General features: G+C 32.8%; 2 protein-coding genes across 2 annotated transcripts; one reads left to right on the top strand and one right to left on the bottom strand.

Moving 5' to 3' along the window:
- Window positions 1-9,428: 9,428 nt before the first annotated feature.
- On the top strand, window positions 9,429-13,150 carry LOC139873251 (uncharacterized). Its single transcript, XM_071861186.1, has 5 exons — window positions 9,429-9,678; window positions 10,918-11,076; window positions 11,214-11,386; window positions 11,490-12,852; window positions 12,945-13,150. The coding sequence occupies exons 1-5, from the start codon at window positions 9,556-9,558 to the stop codon at window positions 13,005-13,007; spliced, it is 1,881 nt and encodes a 626-aa protein (XP_071717287.1). The 5' UTR covers window positions 9,429-9,555; the 3' UTR covers window positions 13,008-13,150.
- A 464-nt stretch (window positions 13,151-13,614) lies between these two features.
- On the bottom strand, window positions 13,615-18,532 carry LOC139871154 (uncharacterized). Its single transcript, XM_071858892.1, has 3 exons — window positions 18,115-18,532; window positions 17,604-17,988; window positions 13,615-13,942 (listed from the first exon to the last, which is right to left on the bottom strand). The coding sequence occupies exons 1-3, from the start codon at window positions 18,530-18,532 to the stop codon at window positions 13,615-13,617; spliced, it is 1,131 nt and encodes a 376-aa protein (XP_071714993.1).
- Window positions 18,533-21,178: the final 2,646 nt, after the last annotated feature.

The raw sequence follows: 21,178 nt of genomic DNA, 5'->3' as shown, positions 1-21,178 counted from the left end.
TGAGGTTAAAAGACTTAAGCAAAACAAGATACCAATTGTTAAGGTTCGATGGAATGCTCGTAGAGGACCCGAGTTCACCTGGGAGCGTGAAGATCAGATGAAGAAGAAATACCCGCATCTATTTCCAGAAGATTCGTCAACACCTTCAACAGCTTAAAATTTCGGGACGAAATTTATTTAACGGGTAGGTACTGTAGTGACCCGAACTTTTCCATGTTTATATATATTAATTGAGATTTATATTTACATGATTAAATGTTTCCAACATGTTAAGCAATCAAACTTGTTAAGACTTGATTAATTGAAATATGTTTCATATAGACAATTGACCACCCAAGTTGGCCGGCGATTCACGAACGTTAAAACTTGTAAAAACGACATGACGATATATATATGGATATACATATGGTTAACATGAGATTATGATAAGTAAGTATCTCCATAAGTATATTAACAATGAGTTATATACATATAAACAAGACTACTAACTTAAGGATTTCGAAACGAGACATATATGTAACGATTATCGTTGTAACGACAGTTAAATGTATATATATCATATTAAGATATATTAATATATCATAATATCATGATAATATAATAATTTAACATCTCATTAGAAATAATAAACAATGGGTTAACAACATTAATTGAGATCGTTAACTTAAAGGTTTCAAAACAACACTTACATGTAACGACTAACGATGACTTAACGACTCAGTTAAAATGTATATACATGTAGTGTATTTAGATGTATTAAAATACTTTTGGAAGACTTCAAAACATATATCAAAACACTCATACTTAACGAAAATGGTTACAGTTACTTTCCCATTCTTTTCTTTCATCAAGAATTCTAGTCGTATTTTTACCCGTATTATACACAGCTTCAAAACGTACTTACTATGGGTATATACCAATAGGAACTAGCATGGGATTTCACTCTTGATTATGTCATGTATGACTAATCAATTTTAACTTCTACCATGAGCTAGTCAACTAACTAGAACTCCTTTTAACCCCACTCACCACTCACCAATTACAACTCATCATTCACTCCATTTCACTTCCAATTCTCTTTCTAATTCTCTCTCAACACACCCACACTATTATGAACGTATTTTTCCAGTAGTTAATCATCATCTTCATCAAAAATCACTTCAAGAATCAAGCTATAATCATCATAGGAAGAACACTTCAAGAACACTTCAAAAATCCCTTCAAGTTTACTAATTTACTTCCAAGCTTTCTAATCCATTCCAAGTAATCATCTAAGATCAAGAAACCTTTGTTATATACAGTAGGTTATCTTTATTATTCAAGGTAATATTCATATTCAAACTTTGATTCAATTTCTATAACTATAAACTATCTTAATTCGAGTAAAAATCTTACTTGAACTTGTTTTTGGTCATGATCCTACTTCAAGAACTTTCAAGCCATCCAAGATCCTTTGAAGCTAGATCATTTATTGTCACTTCCAGTAGGTTTACCTACTAAACTTGAGGTAGTAATGATGTTCATAACATCATTCGATTCATATATATAAAACTATCTTATTCGAAGGTTTAAACTCGTAATCACTAGAACATGGTTTAGTTAATTCTAAACTTGTTCGCAAACAAAAGTTAATCCTTCTAACTTGACTTTTAAAATCAACTAAACACATGTTCTATATCTATATGATATGCTAACTTAATGATTTAAAACCTGGAAACACGAAAAACACCGTAAAACCGAATTTACGCCGTCGTAGTAACACCGCGGGCTGTTTTGGGTTAGCTAATTAAAAACTATGATAAACTTTGATTTAAAAGTTGTTATTCTGAGAAAATGATTTTTATTATGAATATGAAACTATATCCAAAAATTATGGTTAAACTCAAAGTGGAAGTATGTTTTCTAAAATGGTCATCTAGACGTCGTTCTTTCGACTGAAATGACTACCTTTACAAAAACGACTTGTAACTTATTTTTCCGACTATAAACCAATACTTTTTCTGTTTAGATTCATAAAATAGAGTTCAATATGAAACCATAGCAATTTGATTCACTCAAAACGGATTTAAAATGAAGAAGTTATGGGTAAAACAAGATTGGATAATTTTTCTCATTTTAGCTACGTGAAAATTGGTAACAAATCTATTCCAACCATAACTTAATCAACTTGTATTGTATATTATGTAATCTTGAGATACCATAGACACGTATACAATGTTTCGACCTATCATGTCAACACATCTATATATATTTCGGAACAACCATAGACACTCTATATGTGAATGTTGGAGTTAGCTATACAGGGTTGAGGTTGATTCCAAAATATATATAGTTTGAGTTGTGATCAATACTGAGATATGTATACACTGGGTCGTGGATTGATTCAAGATAATATTTATCGATTTATTTCTGTACATCTAACTGTGGACAACTAGTTGTAGGTTACTAACGAGGACAGCTGACTTAATAAACTTAAAACATCAAAATATATTAAAAGTGTTGTAAATATATTTTGAACATACTTTGATATATATGTATATATTGTTATAGGTTCGTGAATCAACCAGTGGCCAAGTCTTACTTCCCGACGAAGTAAAAATCTGTGAAAGTGAGTTATAGTCCCACTTTTAAAATCTAATATTTTTGGGATGAGAATACATGCAGGTTTTATAAATGATTTACAAAATAGACACAAGTACGTGAAACTACATTCTATGGTTGAATTATCGAAATCGAATATGCCCCTTTTTATTAAGTCTGGTAATCTAAGAATTAGGGAACAGACACCCTAATTGACGCGAATCCTAAAGATAGATCTATTGGGCCTAACAAACCCCATCCAAAGTACCGGATGCTTTAGTACTTCGAAATTTATATCATATCCGAAGGGTGTCCCGGAATGATGGGGATATTCTTATATATGCATCTTGTTAATGTCGGTTACCAGGTGTTCACCATATGAATGATTTTTATCTCTATGTAGGGGATGTGTATTGAAATATAAAATCTTGTGGTCTATTATTATGATTTGATATCTATAGGTTAAACCTATAACTCACCAACATTTTTGTTGACGTTTTAAGCATGTTTATTCTCAGGTGATTATTAAGAGCTTCCGCAGTCGCATACTTAAATAAGGACGAGATTTGGAGTCCATGCTTGTATGATATTGTATAAAAACTGCATTCAAGAAACTTATTTTGTTGTAACATATTTGTATTGTAAACCATTATGTAATGGTCGTGTGTAAACATGATATTTTAGATTATCATTATTTGATAATCTACGTAAAGCTTTTTAAACCTTTATTGATGAAATAAAGGTTATGGTTTGTTTTAAAATGAATGCAGTCTTTGAAAAACGTCTCATATAGAGGTCAAAACCTCGCAACGAAATCAATTAATATGGAACGTTTTTAATCAATAAGAACGGGACATTTCAGTCTCTACCCATTGGCATGATCGTCAAGGGGGTACATAATAATGATTGCCGACACCCGTACAGTGTCAGGGGTTTTTATGTTTAGTTCGATATTATAACTCATGGCATATTGAATATTTTGATATTTTGAATTAAATCTGGTGGTCTAAAACTTATTATGATTGTTAAACCTATGATGTTCACTCAACCTTTGTGTTAACATTTTAAGCATGTTTGTCTCAGGTGAAGATTAGCTTGTGTGCTGCCCTATGATGCTTAGTTAGCTGTTGCATTGGAGTCCACATATTAAACTTATCATTTGTTATTTACATATGAATTTCATTATGTAAAATGTCATTATGTTTCCGCTGCAAATTCAAATTTTGTTATAAAACGTCTCATTTAGAGTCGTTCTCGTTTATACATACTTGTGTTATGATATTGTGAAGTCATATTTCCCCGGCCCTATTTCGGGGTATGACATTGTGATTGTCAAAAACATGTGTTAACCACATCAAGTTTGTTTCTTTTATCATTATTTTCTAAGATAGTTATATAAAGTAATATTAAGCCAAAATACAAACTTGCTTGAACAAAAGAGTAATGATGTTTAAGTTTTTTCAGAATCCAATATCTTATAACGTAGAAAATAGTATTTTGGGGCATGAAAGAAAAAAAAATATATTGCGTGGTTACCTTGTAGGTTTCCCATCAGCGGGGAAAACGGAGTTTGCTTATGTCTTCCTATCGACACATCTGACTCCATGACTTTTGAGATTGTAAATGCATTATGTGCAATACATACTAAAAAAACATCATTTTCACCTATGTTCATATACATATACTTTACTACAGGAGTGCAAAAGATAGACATATATACCTGGAGAAATGTATCCCAATTTGCCCATAAGTGTGTAGGTTGATAGTGCAGCAGTAGTCTGATGCAAGAACTTTGCCTTCCCAAAGTAGGAGATATGAGGATCCATGTTGAAATCCTAAAAAAAAAAAAACAAAAATATCGATTTTATATCTAGGTCACTGATGTGTGTACAAAATGGGATAGTAGTTTCTTAAAATTAACATACTTAAACAATACACAAAAATTTCACACTAACATCATGCTAAACTCTCTCCATCTCTTTCAAATCTTAGCTAAACTTCCTAATGATATTATAGCAAAATTTTAACATAACCCATTAAATACACTAATATAAATTACTACTCATCACAAATGGTAAATGTGATATCTGAATCTGTTTACTAAGAACAACTCACACCCATGTTTAAAACACCACATCATGCAGAAACAATAAACGAAATGATATATAATCAACGTAGAAAAGAATAACATGGCAGAGCTAATAAGAAAGACTATGATTTTCAAGAATAGGAACCACCACAAAACCCTCCACAAACACATTGATCATCATATAAATTACGATCAGTAAAAGGAAGCTGAGAAAAGCATCGGAAACATAACACACAAATCACAAACATGCACAAGAAGTTCTAAATTTAACTTTAAGAACAGAGTAAATGGAACACGGTCTATTGTGGATTTAAACTAATGAAATATTGATAGCGTGGATTTAAACTAATGAATTATGAAAGCAAATAGTTTATAATTATAATGTAACATGTCTAATTCTTGACATTATTGCCTGAAAATGATGGTAGTCATAAAAACTTCTCTATGTAACTCTATTAATTCTTACTACCTTTAACTCTAAATATATTAATGTTGAAGCGTGCTAAAATTTGAGATGCCTATTATTAGTTATAGTTGATAGTTGTTCATTAGATATATATGAAAATTTAACGTAAAAGTTGTTTACGAAATGAAAATTACTCTACAATACCAATACTATACTAATAAACATGGTAGAATAACATATAATCTAACACACCTTGGGCTGAGCTGTAACAGAAAACTTACACAACGGGGTAGGTATCTGACAACGGGCCGACGAAGTAGTAGTGACATCTACCAACACAACAAATGCAAATAACATTTTAGATCAACATTGTAATTAGGGTATAACACGTACCAGAGGAGAGACACTGCGTTTCAGAAGGCTTAACTCGTACAACAAAATGTAACAGAGCACAACGGACTGCAGAAGAAGAATTAGTTGTCCACGCTATCCTGTGCAAATTACTGATATATGGATAGTTCATATACTCCAGTTTTCAAATCTAAGCACCTCTCTCATAAGCTAATTTCCTCAAAGATACATCGCAATAGGAATAACCAATGATGTCACCAGCAACATATATTATGTTCTGAACAATCCTAAATTACCATTAAGCAGGGAATTTGTGGAAAGAAAGCGGCAAATCGAAGACGCACCTAATAATAAACCATCGTAAAAGAATTAAACACCCACCAATATATTAATTAAAAAAAGGTCAAGTAAAAAAATCCTACATTATGCTAGAAACGGGGAAAAAAAATTGTTAGAAAATTCAAATCTCGCTCCTCAAATTTTCAGCCCAAAAAAAAAAGAAAACAAAAAAGCTTAGGTTAGGGTAAACATCAAAGGAAAAATCACCACTTACCACTATTACCAAAAAAACCTAGATTGTACTCCTTTGCTTTCTTGTTGTTCGAAACATGCATACAGAAAAGCAAGATGATGAAAATTAACATGAAAAAAAACCTGATCCATCAGAATTGGTGGTTAGGTGGGATATGAGTTGCAGATTATAAAAATCGCAGCACAGGAAAGAGGTGTGAAACCCTAATGTCCAATTGTATTTCAGAGTATTTCACAGTATATTGCGTTTGTGGAGTATTGAACAAAAATCCTTCAATTTCAGAGGAACCCTAATTTTGTTGAAAGCTCCGTGTTTTTTTTAATTTAAGGGTATTTGATTTAGGGATTTAGTCCGGGTAAGGATCCGAATAGAAAAAATTAAGCTCCGCGTGTTTTTAAGGGTATAAAGGGTATAATTTTGATTAAGAATGATTTATTAGCTAATATTTTAAGTGGATGATTAGGGACCGTTGGATCAAGGGGTATTATGTTGTAATTATATAATCTAACGGTAATTAATGGATTTTGAAAACAATTATTAGCTAATCTAGACTCTCTTTTAATGTATATAGTGATAGTGATAGTGATAGTGAATAGTGATATAAAATATGTTGTATATTTTTATTAGCTAAATTATGAAATGAATAGTACTTTCCATGATAACTTATTACTCCGTATTATAATTTTACTAGTTTTATGAGCTCGTGCGTTGCACGAAAACGTTGCACGAAAACATAAAGACAAAAAAAATACTAATTATAAAAAATAATCATTCTATGAGCCCGTGATTTAAGAATATATGTTATATATTCTTGGATTATGTAAAGTTTTATGAGTCCGTATGTTACACGGAAACGTGAAATTATCAATTATGAGAAACAATCATTTAATTAGCCCGTGATTTGAGGATATGTTATATATTCTTGCGATTGATCTAGATTTATGAAAGGATGCGTATTAAGTTGTATTAGAATATTGTATAACATGATTGATAAAAGTAATTAACCAACAAATTTATCAAAACATGACGAAGTTTGTTAATTTTTGTGTTGTTTGTAACACAATTATTTTCACAATAAAATAAGATTGTTTAAACAAACTCTAAGTGATTTATAGTGATTTTTATTTGTATATCGAGATATGTATCTGTATGTGTTTGTTCCTAAAATTTAGAAACTATTCTTGACTTCATTGATATTGATTATAATGATCTAAATAACCTATATCTACATGCACATATACTAACACAACCGATGAATATATATCAACTGGATTTTTGTATATATATATATATAATCTGTTTATAAGAATCGATATATTAGGAATGTTTATTATTCTATTATTATAAAACGCATGTATAATTATATAAGAATTTGTAAATATCTTTGAATTTTATGATAAATATGGTAAGTAAATTTTCAACCTATATAAAATTTAATTGAGAAATATTATTTAATCTAGTTTAATTGAGACAATGACACATGTGCAAATTTAATTCACATTAATTGAGAAATTGACACGTAGGATTATTATCACGCGCTTTATAATAATGTATATGTATGTATATAGATTATTTATTATTCTAATATATTTATATTTATTATTATATTATATTTTACTATTACCATCATGATCATGATAATAATGATAAGGAATGGATAATGAAGAAACAAATGGGTTTGATAATGATAATGAATTATTTTATTTTTTATTTTACATATTAAATTATGTTTAATTTAATTTTGACCAAATCTTTTTAAGATCTAGTTAATTATTTAATTATTTTTTTAATAATAAAACGACACGTAGGATTTATTTGGTTACGATTGATTAATAGAATGACACGTAAGATTAATTTAATTCAGATTAATGAGAGAGTGACATGTAGGATTAAAGGGATGCGCTTTATATATATGTATAGATGTATAGATTTACAACATACATATATAATATTTGGGGTCATGTGTTTTAACATCCTTTTATTGTTTTCTTTTGTGTCGTAAAAGCTATTTTGAAACATTGTGTTTTAGTTCGTGTGGTAGTAGTCTGCATCTCTTAGCGAGAGGTAAAGAGTTTGATTTTCATGGGTGCAATATTGCACACAAGGTTTCCTTTTTACCCTTGAATTCAACCAAGGGTGTCTTCCGCACATTGCGTTACGGGGCATGGGGGAGGGGTGTTAACCGCTCATGCCCTCGAATTGGGCCGAGTTTCATTCTAGGAAGCAGTTGGGGGCGTGTTATGCAACCGTGAGAGATGAACACGTGGGTGGTTAAGTTCCCTGGATGATCTCGTACTGATTTTCAATAAAAGGAAAAGCTATTTTAATTTTTTCTATTTAAGTCTAATGCTTAAGTTGAATATTGATATTTATTTTGTAAATTCCTTACATAGCGCAAGTAACATCTCCACAAAATCATATAAATGACGATGACAGCTAATTTGATCATGGAAAAATTAAACGCCATGGCTACATATCACTATTCCTAAACCAGTAGTTGTAATCAAATGTTGCCGCACCATCAGGTACATCTTTCATCACCCATTCGTGGCCTTTCGGATAATATATACCTGTACGGGGATCTGGAATCCAACAACTTTCTTCATTTTCTTTGTATACTTTTTCTTGTCGTTTTAGCTTATGCTCAAAAGGCGCTACTTCAAGTTCGTCGTCATTACATTCATTCCATCTAGCCACCTTGCTCATGAAACGTCCGACAACTACTTTAGGAGATATCGTCGTACTCCCCCTGCACGTGTTAGTCAAACCAAACCTTTGTTACTAGATAATATATTTGTTCGTTTCTTTCATCTAATGATGAAAAGACTTTGTTATATGTTATCGTTATTTTAATAAAAAGAAAAGATAATATATTATAAACTACGCACATGTATACGTTGACATTTATAAAATCAAATACGAGTAGTAGTTAGAGAATTAGAGCCAAACCTAACGAGAAAAGGCTTTACAGTCGCTGCAAGAGTTATGACTCGAGTGTAAAGAAACCGATTAGATCACTTAGCGCGTTTCTCGAGTACGCTTGAATCTGTTATGGATTTAACAAAATGTTGAACCAGGCTTCTTTTATGGTGGAAATAAAGTAGGAATGAATAGAATAGTAAAAAAGTTAATTTTAAGATTTGATTCTCGCGATTGTTATATTCATTCAATTCAATAATACAACAATATGGCACATGAAAAGCATCGTGTAAGATTGTTTCTACAATCTTTGAATGGATCATTTATTTATAGTCAGGGAATATATCAGAAGATTTTGTAATGATACCATTGGGCTTTCTAGACTCTAAGCCCAAAACTTTAGTATCTAAAAAGCGGAGCCCACTAATATTGAGGTACACACTAACAGCCGTGCACCACTACTACACACGATCAAATCTCAATCCCAAAATTGTGCCGTTATGAAATTCGGTAACGGATACTTTCATGCTACTTGTACTGTGATCATCTTCTGCAATTGTTCTCAATTTTTAGCCACGCGTATATGATCAATCAGTAAATTTCATTTTTATAACGTTTGATCATTCATTAATTCATTAAACGTATAATAATAATATACTCATTAATTGAAGAAGAAATATGGATTTAGGCTTAGGCTGTTTAGATTTAGGTTGTCTCGAAAAACAAATCAGTCAAACATCAGTTGATTCAGAAGATGCAAAAGCTAATACTTCTTCTTCTTCAACTTCAAAGCCATTAACGGTAAGCGTCTCTCTGGAACTCATTGATTTTCATATTTTGTTCAAGTGTCGTTATCAAACCCTAATTTTACAGGTTTAGGGTTTTATCGATACATCTGTTCCAATTTGGGCGTTTTTAACCCTAATCACATTGTAGTATTAACCGATGACATACTGTTTTAATTTTATCAATTAAACCTCTGAATTCATGAAATAGACGGTATTATCATTATTCATGTATTAAAATATTTGAAAAAGTACATATTGGAATGCGTAATTTTACAGGTTTAGGGTTTTATCAAACCCTAATATTAAAGGTTTAGGGTTTTATCGATACATCTGATCCAATTTGGGCGTTTTTAACCCTAATCACATTGTAGTATTAACCGATGACATACTATTGTAATTTTATTAATTAAACCTCTAAATTCATGAAAAAGACGGTATTATCATTATTCATGTAGAGTAGTAAATACCTGAAAAAAGTACATGTTGAATGCTTAATTATAATCTGAAACGGGTGGTATGTGATGCAGAAAACGTATTCTATTCGATGTCTGCACTGCAAATGCACGACCGATGTTATAATATTGGGATTCATGTTGTTCTTGTAGTGTAAGGTCTCGTAAACATTGGCAATACTTGTTGTGCAGAGTTCATGTTAAATAATTTATGGAGTACATTTCGACTTAGTCATATGCGCTTATTGATCTACAATTATTGTGGCCTTATATTTATGTTCAATAATAACCTTATCTAGTAGTCTACTACTCTGTATGTATGTTTACCTCTATTAACAAAATTAAAATCTTGCCCTGCTTGCTCCTGTATGACAGGTTCCCTTACAATAGTAGATACTGCCAGTCTACCATTATATATTATATATTCTAGAATTAGTTAATAGTTAATGTATAGCCTCTAAAACTGGACTCATAGTTTTTGCATCTAATTTGAACATTAACCAGTTCATATATCCCCGATATATTGTAAAAATGTTCAATTAACTATAAAGTATCCTCTTATTATCATCTCTTTCTCTCTATATCTTTCTTGCATTTTGTCGTTGTCAATGCTGATTTTGCTAGTTTTAACATAAGAATGGAACTCAAATTTCTTAGGAAGTTTTGATTATACACCCCTCTTTTCATGATAAGAAAGAAGGATTGATATATCATGAAGCAGTTGTTATAGATGCATCATGGATTACTTAATTATCATCATTTTTTTGTTGATTATGTGTCTTTTTCATGGATACAAACAGAACAAGGTATTGAAAGAGGGAAATCAACCAAGCCCCCGTTGTCTTAGCAGACTGGCGTCTCAAATTAGAAAACCTACTCGTCGTAAAACTTCACCTCTCAGCTGGTTTCCACGCAAGAAAGGGGATTCCTACTTACAAAGAAAGTTAAAATTACTTCAGGTACTGTTGTAACACATTCAATCTTTTTGTCACTGCAAAATCTTTAGCTCTTAAAATTACTTTTTAGTAATGTAACATGTTTTGTAAAAAAAGATGCACATCATCTTATTGTTTTGTACTTGATATGCCTACGTTAGGAAGTGGATGGCATGAGCTCAACTCTTGACGAGACACTTGGTGACACAAATCCCCATTTCTCGAAAGTACTTAAAGAGAAAATGGCTGTAAGAGAAGCTGCTCACAAGGCGATAGAAGCTCGAAAGGCTGCATTGGTTGAAGCTTCTTGGTGTCGAATACTTCGAGCAGCCAGGTAATAATACACTATTACTCAAATGCACAAGAAATTCGATTTATTTTTAATTTATTTTTCCAAGTTGTATGGTATATATACTGAATGAAATGTGTACTCACAGGATTGATTGTAAAAATGCTGAAGATCTTCTGGTTAAAGCAGAAAAAAGCGCGACTGAAGCTTTTGAATTTGCAAATGAAATTGGAGTAATCATGTACGATATGCAAGATTGCCCTAGAAAGATTTGCAAGATAGAAACATCAGCTACAAGTGGAGGTGAATCGACTACTCATACGGTAACGACGTCTTTTGACACTGCATTTGAGGTGGATAAACAGGTAGCATCTGCTGTGAAAGCTGCATTCGTCAAGCTATCAACTTGTGCATCCATAGACAAACAAGAATTTAAAGCAATCTTGATCAAAATTAGTCAGAATCCTGATCTCGATGAACACTATCAAGATATATATGAATATGAATATGTGTCAGAATGTGATTCTGATGTTGGACCTGGTTTTGAATCAAAATCCTGCAAAAATGAGATGGGATCACCCGAAAAACGAAGAGAAAACCTTGTTGACATGATGTTTCAAAGGCTGAAGTGTTTAAAGGAAGAAGAACTTGCTTCTCTTGCCACTATAGTCGCAACGTGTGGTCTGAATGCTGCTTTAGCTGAAGCCGGAAACGGGTCTGATAATGGGCGGGTTTCTGTAAAAGAAGATCTCCCGGGTCTTGACAAGTTTCTGGTTAAAAGGTTAACGAGACTTGAAAAAGAGATTGAAGATGCAAAGAATGCCAGAAGTAAAGATGTGACGTCTGTTAAAGATGACAAGATATTGAAAGTGACTGAGGTGGTTGTTCCTAGTTTGGGAAGTATGCTTACAAAACACACTTCAAAGCTTGAGAAAGAAATCGAAGAGAGTAAAATGAAATATGGGAATGAATACGAGCCGAAGTTAAAGAAATCTGAAAGATTGAAACAAGAAATGAAGGATATACCGAGCCTTGATGAGGTGTTGGTGAAACGTGTGTCACGGCTTGAACGTGAGGTACAAGAGGCAAAAAAGGAAAAAGAAAACGTTGACGCGAATAAGGGAAAAAAGAATAAAGTAACTGGATTTAATGATCGTGATGACGGTGTTGAAAGTTTAGATAGAGTGTTGGTAAAGCATGTTTCGAAACTCGAGAAAGAAAAAATGGCGTCTCGGGACATGAAGGAGGAGGTAAAGCCGAAACGAAGAGATAAAAAATCGGATTTGGAATATGGTGAAGGGAGTTTGGACCAAATTATGGTTAAGCATAAGTCGAAACTTGAAAGAGAAAAGGTGGCTGCTGCTGCTGATTTGCAGGAGCCCGATATTGAAGTGAAGAACCCGTTGGTGGCGAAACGAGAAGCAAGGGAGAGAGAACTGCGAGAAGCGTGGGGAGGGGTGAGTTTCGGGAACTCGATACGTCCACGTGTCTCTAGGCTTGAAAGAGACAAGGTAAAGTTTTATTAAATTTGTTATTATCTGCTATCTGCTAATCTGCTATGTGCATATCTGACTTTTTGATTTACGATTTTACCCTTACATAGGCTGCGTGGCTCAATGCTGAAAAAGAGGAAAGGAGAGTGGCTCCTGAAGGAAGGGTTGTTTAATAAGACGAAATGATGTATGTAGAACCCGAGGATTCAAGGGCTTTTGTATAAACATTATGTTTGATAAGTGTATTTCATTAACGATTTTAATGGACAACTCTGAATGTTTGATACGACGAAATGATATGTAGCACCCCGGGATTCAAGGGCTTTGTATAAACATGATGTTTGATGAGTGTATTTCTTTAACAATTTTTTTTTTTTTTTTTTTTTTTTTTTTTTTTTTTTTTTTATTCGGGTAAAGGGTTTTCACCCGGTAAATATCATTAAAGATAAAAGAGATTACAATCACGGAAACGGAAAGGCTAAACACCTTCCTCCCGAATGTCCAGGCAATATTCGCCAATCACAAGGCCTACAAGCCAAACAAAAAACAACCTACGCAACACGAAACAAATAACAACAATAAAAAATTCCATTTTTGCTTTAAATCTCGAACTTGTTGCGACTCCTCAAACTTCATGGACATTAACTTGAGCCTCACATTAGAAAAGATAATCTTGAACACCTGATCCGGGCTACTTTTTTCAGACTTAAACATCCTTGCATTCCTTTCAAGCCATATGAAATATACGGAAGTGGACAGTAAGAGTTTAGTGACAACCACTCAAGCCACACGTCTTTTTGCCACTCCAGTTAACAAGGACAATATATCTCGCCATTTATAACTTGCAATCTGCAGTGGAATGAATTGCTTTACAAGACTCCAAACTTGATTAGAGAATGGGCATTCAAAAAATAAGTGATCATGGGAATCTTGTTGAACATTGCACAAAGCACATAAAGCATTCATATTCTGTGCTGTTCCAATATCCCATGCTTTTAGTCGGTCTTGCGTCTTCAACTTTTCCTTGACAACTAACCACATAATAAACGAGAAACGTGGAACACTTTGAGGAAACCAAACAATAGAATACCATGTAACAGGCGAAGCTCTATAGCGCAAAGTCTCCCATGCCAAATGAGTAGAAAAATCAACCAAATCACCATTAACGTGTAGTGACCCGAACTTTTCCATGTTTATATATATATTAATTGAGATTGATATTTACATGACTAAATGTTTCCAACGTGTTAAGCAATCAAACTTGTTAAGACTTGATTAAATGAAATAAGTTTCATATAGACAATTGATCACCCAAGTTGACCGGCGATTCACGAACGTTACAAATTTGTAAAAACTACATGTTGTGGTATATATAGACATATATATATATGGTTGACATGAGATTATTATGAGTAAGTATCTCACTAAGTATATTAACAATGTGTGATATACATAAGAAATGAGATTACTAAGTTAAGAAACTCGAAATGATATATATAACGATTATCATTATGATAACGTCTACTAAATACATATGTATCATATTAAGATATTGATACACTATATTTAACATGATAAAATGATATTTAAATATATCATTAAGTGTGTTAACAATGAACTACATATGTAAAAACAAGACTACTAACTCAAGAATTACGAAACGAGACTTATATGTAACGATTATCGTTGTAACGATATTTTAATGTATATATCATATTAAGAGATATTCATACATCATAATATCATGATAACATAATAATTTAACATCTCATTTGATATAATAAACATTGGGTTAACAACATTAATTGAGATCGTTAACTTAAAGGTTTCAAAACAACACTTACATGTAACGACTAACGAAGACTTAACGACTCCATTAGAATGTATATACATGTTGTGTTTTGATATGTATTCTTACACTTTTGAAAGACTTTAAGACACATATCAAAGTACTTCTACTTAACAAAAATGCTTACAATTACATCTTCGTTCAGTTTCATCAACAATTCTACTCGTATGCACCCGTATTCGTACTCGTACAATACACAGCTTTTAGATGTATGTACTATTGGTATATACACTCCAATGATCAGCTCTTAGCAGCCCATGTGAGTCACCTAACACATGTGGGAACCATCATTTGGCAACTAGCATGAAATATCTCATAAAATTACAAAAATATTAGTAATCATTCATGACTTATTTACATGAAAACAAAATTACATATTCTTTATATCTAATCCATATACCAACGACCAAAAACACCTACAAACACTTTCATTCTTTAAATTCTTCATCTAATTGATCTCTCTCAAGTTCCATCTTCAAGTTCTAAGTGTTCTTCATAAATTCTATTAGTTCTAGTTTCATAAAATCAAGAATACTTCCAAGTTTGCTAGCTTACTTTCAATCTTGAAAAGTGATCATCCAACCTCAAGAAATCTTTCTTATTTACAGTAAGATATCTTTCTAATACAAGGTAATACTCATATTCAAACTTTGAATCAATTTCTATAACTCTAACAATCTTATTTTGAGTGGAAATCTTACTTGAACTTGTTTTCGTGTCATGATTCTGCTTCAAGAACTTTCAAGCCATCCAAGGATCCTTTGAAGCTAGATATATTTTTCTCATTTCCAGTGGGTTTATCCACAAAACCTGAGGTAGTAATGATGTTCATAACATCATTCGATTTATATATATAAAACTACCTTATTCGAAGGTTTAAACTTGTAATCACTAGAACATAGTTTAGTTAATTCTAAACTTGTTCGCAAACAAAAGTTAATCCTTCTAACTTGACTTTTAAAATCAACTAAACACATGTTCTATATCTATATGATATTCTAACTTAATGATTTAGAACCTGAAAACACGAAAAACACCGTAAAACTGGATATACGCCGTCGTAGTAACACCGCTGGCTGTTTTGGGTTAGTTAATTAAAAACTATGATAAACTTTGATTTAAAAGTTGTTCTTCTAGGAAAATTATTTTTCATATGAACATGAAACTATATCCAAAAATCTTGGTTAAACTCAAAGTGAAAGTATGTTTTTCAAAATGGTCATCAAGATGTCGTTCTTTCGACGGAAATGACTACCTCTTTAGTAATTGACATGTAACTTAAATTTCCGACTATAAACCTATACTTTTTATGTTTGGATTCTTAAATTAGAGTTCAATATGAAACCATAGCAATTTGATTCACTCAAAACGGATTTAAAATGAAGAAGTTATGGGTAAAACAAGATTGGATATTTTTGATCTTTTTAGTTACGGGAAATGTTTAACAAATCTATACAAATCATATCCTAGCTAACTTATATTGTATTATACATGTATTCTAATATATTATGTAATCTTGGGATACCATAGACACGTATGCAAATGTTTTGACATATCATATCGACCCATGTATATATATTATTTGGAACAACCATAGACACTCTATATGCAGTAATGTTGGAGTTAGCTATACAGGATTGAGGTTGATTCAAAAAATATATATACTTTGAGTTGTGATCTAGCCTGAGACGTGTATACACTGGGTCGTGGATTGATTCAAGATAATATATATCGATTTATTTCTGTACATCTAACTGTGGACAACTAGTTGTAGGTTATTAACGAGGACAGCTGACTTAATACACTCAAATCTTTAAAACATAATAAAAATGGTTGTAATTATATTTTGATCATACTTTGATATATATGTACATATTTGTATAGGTTCGTGAATCGATCCGTGGCCAAGTCTTATTTCCGAGGAAGGAAATATCTGTGAAAGTGAGTTATGGTCCCACTTTTAAAATCTAATATTTTTGGGATGAGAATACATGCAGGTTTTATAAATGATTTACAAATTAGACACAAGTACGTAAAACTACATTCTATGGTTGAATTATCGAAATCGAATATGCCCCTTTTTATTAAGTCTGGTAATCTAAGAATTAGGGAACAGACACCCTAATTGACGCGAATCCTAAATATAGATCTATTGGGCCTAATAAACCCCATCCAAAGTACCGGATGCTTTACTACTTCGAAATTTATATCATATCCGAAGGGTGTCCCGGAATGATGGGGATATTCTTATATATGCATCTTGTTAATGTCGGTTACCAGGTGTTCACCATATGAATGATTTTTATCTCTATGTATGGGATGTGTATTGAAATATGAAATCTTGTGGTCTATTGTTACGATTTGATATATATAGGTTAAACCTATAACTCACCAACATTTTTGTTGACGTTTAAAGCATGTTTATTCTCAGGTGAATACTAAGAGCTTCCGCTGTTGCATACTAAAATAAGGACAAGATTTGGAGTCCATGTTTGTATGATATTGTGTAAAAACTGCATTCAAGAAACATATGTCGATGTAATATATTTCTATTGTAAACCATTATATAATGGTCATGTGTAAACATTATATTTTAGATTATCATTATTTGATAATATACGTAATGCTTTTAAAACCTTTATTGATAAAATAAAGGTTATTGTTGTTTTAAAAATGAATGCAGTCTTTGAAAAACGTCTCATATAGAGGTCAAAACCTCGCAACGAAATCAATTAATATGGAACGTTTATAATCAATATGAACGGGACATTTCATAACGTCTTTCCAAAAAACAGCATCTTCCTTGCTCAGGTCCGGTGGACAAATATTCATTAAAAAAGGAAAACGAGCGACCCATGAGTTCGGCCAAATCCATCCGTTTGCTGACCAAAGATCGGAAACTTTCATGTTGTTTACAAACCTCGCTTGAGAAATCTGTCGATACGAAAACAACTCACTTAGGTGTCCATAATCACACCAAGTATCGTGCCAAGCCAAAGTACAATCTCCTCTGCCAATTTTGTAGATAAAATATTGACGAATCTCCTCACGCAAACTTAATATCTTCTTCCACCCGTAACTCGCTGTAGCAGGAACGTCAACTTCCCAAAAACTTTTGTTTGATAGCCTGTATGAGTGAATCCAACGTACCCACAAGGATTGCTTACGAGTAATAATACACCATATATGGTACGAAGTTAGAGCAATATTCCACTGTTTCAAGTTTTTTATTCCCAATCCGCCCTCCTTCTTCGGAAGGCAAATATCTTTCCATTTAACCTTAGCCTTACCCCTTTTCATCTCCCCTTGACACCACAAAAAACCACGGATAAGTTTTTCAATATCTTTCAGGATGGCATCCGGTAAGATAAACGAAGATGACTAATAAACCTGCATGAAAGATAACACCGAAGAAATCAACTGAACTCTACCAGCAAATGACAAATATTTGTTCTTCCAATCACATATTCTCACTCTTACACTATCCACAAACGATTTACAATCTTTATAGTATAACCGAGATGAGATCAAAGAAAGACCCAAATATCTCACAGGCAGGGATCCCTCATCAAAAGGCAACAACTCAAGAATGGCATTCCTTACGCTTGCCGAAACATTTGCAAAGAACGCCGTGTTTTTGGAAAGACTTGAGACCAGACCTGAACACCTCTTGAACTCCTCCAACGCATTTGATATCACCTTCACCGAATCACTGCTAGCATATGCAAATAGAAATAAATCATCTGCAAAACAAACGTTAACAATTTCCTGTTGCTCGCACATGGGATGGTAACGAAATGAATCAGTATCACGGATATTTCTCTTGATCATCAAAGTCAAACATTCCATAACTAGCGTAAATAAATAAGGAGACAAAGGGTCTCCCTGCCGCAATCCTCTATGACCTTTAAATTAACCATGAAGCTCCCTTAATATTGATAGAGAAAGACGTTGTGCTTGTAACATCCCGCCTTTTTCCGTTTACCTTCCGTTTAACTATTTTAAAGTCCGTTATATAATTATAACATCTTCCGTTATTACGCGTTTTAAAAATATTTCATTTAGGTAATTCTCGCACCCGCTTTTAAACTTGAGGGACTAAAGTTGTCAAGTGGGCAAAGTCTTGACTAGGTCAACTAGTCAACCAAGCCTTCTCCTCCATTCATTCTCCTCTTTTCTCTCTCTTTTGATACTTCAACTTTTCTCTCAACCTTCAAACAAAGAATCATCATCTAAATCCGATCTAGCAAGTGTTTTACAAAACAAATTACATATTTGGAATCCTTGCATCTTCCTCTTCAATTCCATACCGATTTCATCAAGTTTGGGTAACTTTATAAAATCACTAGATTCCTTGTTCTTGATGTTTTTAACTTATAAAAGTGTTAATTAGTGTCTATGGCTCAAGTCTAACATGAATATATTTTGATTTGTATGCTTGTTCTTGTCATTTTGATGTAACTAGCTTAAACTTGAAATGGGTGTGTTTGATCTTGAGTTTTGGTTGATCATATGTTGCTAGATGTTAAAAGTGCATGTATTAAATGTGTTACTAGCATCACTAGCTTCAATTTGGTATGTAAGTTGACTTGGAAAAGCCTCATTAACATGATTAAGGATTTTATGATTGTTAGTTAGGGTTTGATGGCCTTAAATGTGATCTTTGATGCATTAAAAGCCTTGAAATATTATTTGTAAGTGTTTGGTAGTATTGTATGCGTGATTACCTATGAAACGGCGTATTATATGTGTGCATTTAATTCCCGAATCATAAATGTGCATTTATGAACTTGAAAGTATTTACGATGAACATTAAATGAGCATTTAACTTGGATTTTGATTTTTGTAAATGATGTTTTTAATTGATGAAAGGTGTTTAGTTGTGTTGCTCATTAAATTACCTTTCCAACGATGTATGGTATGCGTTTTAGGTATTTACGGTTCATTAGTTATGATAAATTGAAGTTTGGATGAGACTTGAACAATTGAAATAGCCCAGGTACCAGCTCCCGCACAGTGTCGCGGCGCAGCTCTTCTGTGTCGCAGCGCGGCAATAGCCGCGTTCAGGGACTGATCAACCTTGTCATTTTACGAAAAATGTTTGCTATGCTACGCACCTCCGATTCACATGTAACTTGTTCTAACATGCTTATATATGATTAAAAACCTCAGAAAAATAGTTCGAGACCCGACCCGAACGTGTTGACTTTTTTGTTGACTTTGACTTGATCAAATTTGACTTTTGTCCAAACTTAACCAATACTTGTTTACACCGTTCTAATCTTCTTGTATACTTGATTCTTGCATGAAACTTGACAACTTGATTCACATGCTATATAATCGAGTCGTGATGAGCCATAGGACTAATTGAACAACTTTGACCAATCGTGTTTATCGTTATTGATACAACCTACTTGTTTAGGTCAAGACTAGCAATTGTCCTTGCACACGTTTACTTGTGAAGTACTTTATTACTCGTGCACTCAAGGTGAGATCATAGTCCCACCTTTACTCTTTTAAACTTACATTTGGGATGAGAAAACATAAACGTTTCATTTTACAAATTGAACACAAGTACGAAAACAAACATTCTACATACGAGTTAGAACAAAAATCCTCAATTCGATTATCATTAGTTACACTTGTCGGGTGTAAGCGAGAACTTATGTTGTATGGCCATATGGGTTTGACAAACCCTCATTCGGACGGTTCGCTACCATTATTCGGATGAAATACATTTTCGAGAAGCAGTGTATGTTCTAACACTATTGTGATGGGGTTCTATGGATGGAAAGTTAAGCCTTGATAATTGGGTGCTCGTGATAACAAATTTTAGAATGGTTTACTATTATTTCAATGTTATAAATCTTGTGGTTCATTTGTACTTACTTACTTACTTAAACCTATGATTTCACCAACGTTTTCGTTGACAGATTTCTATGTTTTTCTCAGGTCCTTGAACGTTTCGTGATACATGCTTCCGCTCATTATTTTGATACTTGCATTGGATGTCAAGTATATATGCATACATGGAGCGTCTTTTGGCATCTTTTAAATTGTGTCGCATAGGTTTCATTTGTACTTATAACGTTGTAACGTAACTTGTGGTTGAACTATTCTTGTAAACTTTGAAACAATCCTTACATTTGAAATGAATGCGACATATTTTTGGTCAAATGTTATTTTAAAGACTTACGACCACGTAATAGGACATAAGTAGACGGCGCCGTCAAATGATGATTTTGTCGGGTCGCTACAGATGGTATCAGAGCGTTGGTTGTAGGAATTTAGAGTTCATTGGTGTCAACCCCGAGTCATAGGGTACATTAGTGAGTCTAGACTACAATCGCCATATAGACTTGAAGTAGGAATTACTTGACTACTTGTGCATTTATACTCTAACTCTTCTATTCATATCTAACTTTTATTCCATCTTAATCTCACGTTGTTTAATTTGATTGACACGCCACCTTGACTTAGTGAAATAATGACGAA

Source organism: Rutidosis leptorrhynchoides, chromosome 10, assembly GCF_046630445.1.
Source record: "Rutidosis leptorrhynchoides isolate AG116_Rl617_1_P2 chromosome 10, CSIRO_AGI_Rlap_v1, whole genome shotgun sequence".
NCBI lineage: Eukaryota > Viridiplantae > Streptophyta > Magnoliopsida > Asterales > Asteraceae > Rutidosis > Rutidosis leptorrhynchoides.
Note: the sequence above shows the minus strand (reverse complement) of the source record. Positions and strands in the feature narration are given on the sequence as shown.